This window comes from Mangifera indica, chromosome 12 (assembly GCF_011075055.1).
Source record: "Mangifera indica cultivar Alphonso chromosome 12, CATAS_Mindica_2.1, whole genome shotgun sequence".
NCBI lineage: Eukaryota > Viridiplantae > Streptophyta > Magnoliopsida > Sapindales > Anacardiaceae > Mangifera > Mangifera indica.
The window spans coordinates 3,298,473-3,303,865 of record NC_058148.1 but is presented as its reverse complement, the minus strand read 5'-3'; the positions used below and the strand labels follow the sequence as shown (position 1 = coordinate 3,303,865).

At 32.5% G+C, this 5,393-nt stretch overlaps 1 protein-coding gene across 1 annotated transcript; it reads right to left on the bottom strand.

Moving 5' to 3' along the window:
• Positions 1-2,721: 2,721 nt before the first annotated feature.
• Positions 2,722-5,177, bottom strand: LOC123192649 (F-box protein At1g10780-like). Its single transcript, XM_044605282.1, has 4 exons — positions 5,000-5,177; positions 3,658-4,402; positions 3,224-3,504; positions 2,722-3,126 (listed from the first exon to the last, which is right to left on the bottom strand). Exons 2-4 carry the CDS (start codon positions 4,397-4,399, stop codon positions 2,890-2,892), a joined length of 1,260 nt encoding a protein of 419 aa, XP_044461217.1. The 5' UTR covers positions 4,400-4,402; positions 5,000-5,177; the 3' UTR covers positions 2,722-2,889.
• Between the last annotated feature and the right edge of the window lie 216 nt (positions 5,178-5,393).

The window sequence follows — 5,393 nt, the reverse complement described above, 5'->3', positions numbered from 1 at the left end:
ATGATTGGCTCTAGGTCACAACTGTAACACATATAATATTACTCTTTCTATAATCACCTTTACTTTATTTTTTGGCCAACATTACTTAAAAATAATTCACACAAATTTATTTTACGAAGTGACTGCCGTAACTATTGGAACAAGAAATGACATATTCATCTCTATTATGAATGAAGCAAGGGTTGGTACTTGGTTATGCATTTCCCTACCCCAAAACCTAATTTTTGTAAGTACAATGGCCTCAAAAAGCTCTAAATACCAGGGCTCTAAATTGCCTCACCTATTACTTCCCTTCAAAGAATAAATACATACAAAATATTTCTAGATGGCTCAAGTTTCGAGTAATAACCTTAGCATTGCTTAAATCACCAATAGGCTTTAAATACTAAGAGGAGGAAGCTACGGGTTGAATGGGGAGACCTAACTTGGTTTCGGAAATACATTCCAAAGCATGCATTTATTCTTTGGCCTGCGATAAGAGATAGACTCAAGACTAGAGAAAAATTTGCAAGGTATGGAGTTATAAATAATGCAAATTATGGCTTGTGTAATTCTTCCATAGAATCCTTTGATCACTTTTTTTTTGTTTTTTTGTAATGTTACTGTATGAACTTATGCAAGAAGGTGCTTGAGAAAATATGCATAAGCTATGATGCTATGTCGTGGCTTAGATTACATTTAGTGCTTGGCTAGGAAATGGGGAGGGAAATGTTTGAAGCATAGTGGGAAAGTTATGCTTGGGCCTACCTTTTATTTAATTTGAAAAGAAGGAAATAATAGAATATTCAACAATGAGATTATAGATGTGGACTCTATCCTCCTTAACATTGTTTGTATGGTTCGAGATAAAGCGATGGAGCTCGTTGAAGTGAAGAAATCCTTAGAGAACTTGGTGTTGACCCAAAGAATAAGGTTGCCAAACTGCATTTTTAAAGAGCAATTTGTTAATAGCCTTTAGGATGGAGATGATTCTCCACGTCATCATACTTAGATACACCTCTAATATATACATCTTTATATCTCTAAAAAGATGTATCAATTTGTATTAGTAATATAAATCATATCATACAATATATTCACCGTATCATATTAAATTAATACACTTTAAAGTATGTATCAATTGTTTTTTATTTGTATCATAAGATATTAATAACAATGGTTCTTGGACAATCCTTTTCTTTTTTATTATTTCCTTGGACTGTTCCAAACTCTTAGGGGACGTTTCGTTTGGGTAATGTTTTATTATCAAAATAGAAAGATTACCTTGAAGATAGATTACTTAGAAGATTACTAGGTATAAATGATTACTATGTTTGATAAAATTTGATAGGTATAAATAATTATTGTGTTTGGTTAAAGGTAATAAAAGATTATTAGTAAATTATTTTACTTAAATGCCCTTGAATATAATTATTTTTAAATATTTTTTATATTATTTGTCATATTAATTAAAAATAAATTTATTTTTATCTTAAAAAATTCATAAATAATAATATAATTATAATAAAATCAAGATTACCTTGGTAATATTTAAATACCTAAGGTGAAGGTGGGAATCAGATTACCACTTATATTACCTGCCACGTCAGCATTAGTAATAGAAGATTACTATAATCTTTTATTACTGACAAACCAAACAAGGGAATAAAAGATAGATTACTAAGGTAATCTTCAATAACTTGAACCAAAAGCCCCCTTAAAGTTTTGGTCTTTTTGATCCCTAGTTAGTAAATAAGAAAATAGAAAAAAAATGATACGTGAAATATATGGGTATAATATGGTGAATAATGAAAAATACGTTTAATAAAAACGCCCCTAAAATTTGCATATGGGAAAAGTACGAAACGTGTATATACAGGTTTAATACGACACATTATCAATAATACGTTTCTAAAAATACGACAATATCAGAATAATTTGAGTACTTTTCATAAATCTCTTATTGAAAATCAATATAACAATTCAAATATAAAATATTTAATTAATTATTAAACCTAATATAATATAATATATAATCAAAATTCTTTATATAATAAGTAACAAACCAGTCAGTTGGGAAAAACAAACAAATTAATCAGTTTGGATTTTAGACTTTAAATCAGAGTGAATCTTTGTACAAACCAAAGGTGAGAAAAACAGAAAATTAAGGCTAGAAATTAAGAAAGAAATGTTATTAAGTTTTTTTTTTTTTAATGGTAATGGCATTTTTGTAAAAAATTGAAAATAAAGGGACAATTTTGTACTTTAAGTTTAGCTGAAAATTCAAAAATACCGCAAACATAAAATACAACGTATAATTTGTGTTTAATACATTAAGAACGTAAAATACACGTCTAATACGTTTTTGGATTTAAAAATTCTTTTGAATGCATTTAATATATGAATAATACAAGAACGTGAATAATACACATATTTACTAACTAGGTTTTGATCTACTGTTGCCGTTATCTCAGTTTTCTACCTTTGTTTCAAGGGTGGACGGATTGGCCAGAATTAAGCTGATTATTGTGAGTTTATATGGAGCCTGTGCATCAATGGTCTTGGTTCATAATGTTCAACGCAAGTGGGAGTGTCATCATTGTCAACCGAGTTGGGCTTGCTTGGGCTATGGTTTTGTGTTTTCACAATATGATTTTGTTGAGCTTATTAGTGCTTCAGTTTCTTTCTTTCCTACTGACTGTCCACCATCGCATCAATTTCTCAATGAAATTACAAGAATGGTATTAGAACTCCAGATGTTATTTCACAATGTTAAATAATACAACATTCTCAGTGGGTTGTAAACCCATTGTTATAAAACTAAATTAGTTTTAATTACTAGCAGTCAAAACTGTTGATCAGAGAACTAAAAAGGAATAATGTGAGATAAAATTAAAGGACATGTGAGCTTTATTCAATTCGAACTATCTTGCGGTTAATGCATCTAAACCTGCAAATCTCATCAAAGAAATCATCTGAACTGCGGTGGCTGCTCTTCATTTGAAGAATTCTTATTATCATTGCCTTCAAATTTTTACCATACTTCAACAGGGACTCAAGAGTGCTCATTTTCTGTTCAGCATTTAGTGGTGATCTTACTGTGACTACTACTTCCTCCAAACATGGAATCACAAACCCTGATTCAACCTGCAAAATTGGGAAAATTTGTGCTCTATTAATGAACGCTATCTTTGAAGCTTAATTTAGATAGATAATTGACAACACTTGAAGATGGTCAACATACACTTTTCAGGCTGTTTCTCTGGCAAAAAGCGGCAAACATAGCCCCATGGATATCAAACTTCTGCAGCTTCGGATGACTATTAAAGAAATCAACAAAGTCAACCTCTGGAAAGGGCTGAAGGGTATCAAAGTCCCCAGTGAATTCAACCTTCATGTAGAGATGCTTCACCTCACTAGCCCACTGAAGCATTTTGCTTATTGCATCCCAACACCACTGGACCCCTCTCATGGTCAAGGACTCAAGAGCCACCAGTTTCCCAAAATCTACCATGTAAACTCTCCCTAAACATTTACAAGAACATATAATCAGTCACATTTATAGTTTATAGAATCAGGAACTTCTGTATCCACCAATCATTAAAAGAAAAAAGCTGGAAATATATAAATAACCTGATCAAACTTCTGAGTAGTAAATAATCCTAATCAAGAAATTACCTGCATTATTGGAAATTGAAAGATTCCTCAAGCATTTTGTTTCTCGAACCCTTATCCAACTGCAGCCTTGTACCTCAAGGAATTCAATTTTTGGACAAGAGAGAGAAAGTGAGCTGTTGCCAGAGCCATAAAAATCCAGTTTACACCTTTCCAAAAGTGGCAACTCAATTGAAACAGACATAACCCCTTCACAGCCAAGCAGCAACAAGTTGGTCAAATTAGGACAAGCCCTAAGGGCAGTGGACAGTGCTGGATCCTTCAATCTCGCACCAACAATTTCAAGGTTCTTAAGTTTGCGGAAAACATCCCAACTGGGTGAATTAATCATTAGAACACCCCAAAGCTTTAGGGACTCCAAATTCTTTGCACTACTAATGCAATCCAATTTTGAGGGCCTCTCAAGACAGACCTGATATTCAGAAAGATTATCCATTCGAAGTTCAAGATGCTTTAGTGTTGAACCCACAAGTGACAGCCACGAGGCAAGGCCAGCACTAGAAAACGGGCAATACACAATAAGCTCCTCCAAACAAACAATAGATGATATCATCTTCAACACAATAGTATCAGGTCTGTCACTACTGCTGTGGTCGTCAAAAGAGTTTCGAGGAAAATATAGACTTCTAAGATAAGGAAATGAGTCCTTCCATCTCTTGGATACACAATTGCATATTGCTACATCTCGAGCACTATTCATATGTGATAAAATGTCATGAACAATGGCATCTGGGAGTGAGTCCATTCTCTGAGGAAAACAATCAAACAGGTAATAGTCAATAAGAAAGAATGATAATTACACACATTTAACGCAGATAAAATTAGTCTTCAAATTTCAAACTTTTCAAAATAGGAAACCTAAAGATATAAGCTTAAATTCAGAAAAGATTCACAGAACAGTATGTCTTATAATCACCCAGAACAAATATACCAACCAAAAAAACAGTCTGCATCAAATAGTCAACGAGCCTAACAAATAGCAATGTTCATAAAGATTTTCGTTATTTTTTCTCATAATAATCTGTCAAAAAGCTTAGAAATAGGGAAATCATACTTTCTTCTCCTAACAAATGAGAAACCCAGATGCAATACAAAAATTTTTGGAGCAAAACCCGGGTCCAAAAACAGACAGAAACACACAGAATTGGAACAAAGAGAAAGTTTCTCTGTACATTTAACCCTAAATAAAAAAACCCACCAAAACTCACTTGCACAAATTCATATTAAACCTCCCAATTCACAATTCTACAACAAAAAAAAATCCAAAAACAAGAGCTTCAACAAATCAGTCTCTCATAACTTTCATTCAAAAAACTCAAATCCAAGACAAGATCAAGAGCCTTACAGTTACAGATTAAAATCTATTAACAAGAGAGACACGACAGATCGACAAAAGCAAAAACCCAACTGGGGTTTTGAAAGAAGAATGAATATATATAAAGCTTAAGAATAAAAAAAGAAAGAAGAGGGAGCGCAATGTGAAGGGAGGGCATTAAGGGTTTTTTAAAATTTTGAAAAAGTTCGGGTTAACGGCAACCTTTGAAGGGAGCGCAATTGAAATGGAATGAAATTGTTTTTGGTTTCGTTATTTCTCGGCAACCTTTGCAAAAATGAAATGGCCCGCTTTATTTTCAAAATTTTGAGATTTCTTACCGTTCAGATTATTATCTTTTCTATAAGGCCAAAGGATTATTTACCTTGTAGGATTTAAAAAATCTAAAATTTCATCCATTTATTTA

Coding starts and splice junctions, on each gene's coding strand:
- LOC123192649 (XM_044605282.1), bottom strand. CDS start 4,399: ATGGACTCACTCCCAGATGCCATTGTTCATGACATTTTATCACATATG. Junction 3,505..3,657: donor TTCAATTTCCAATAATGCAG/GTAATTTCTTGA, acceptor GTAAATGTTTAG/GGAGAGTTTACATGGTAGAT. Junction 3,127..3,223: donor AGAGAAACAGCCTGAAAAGT/GTATGTTGACCA, acceptor CCAATTTTGCAG/GTTGAATCAGGGTTTGTGAT.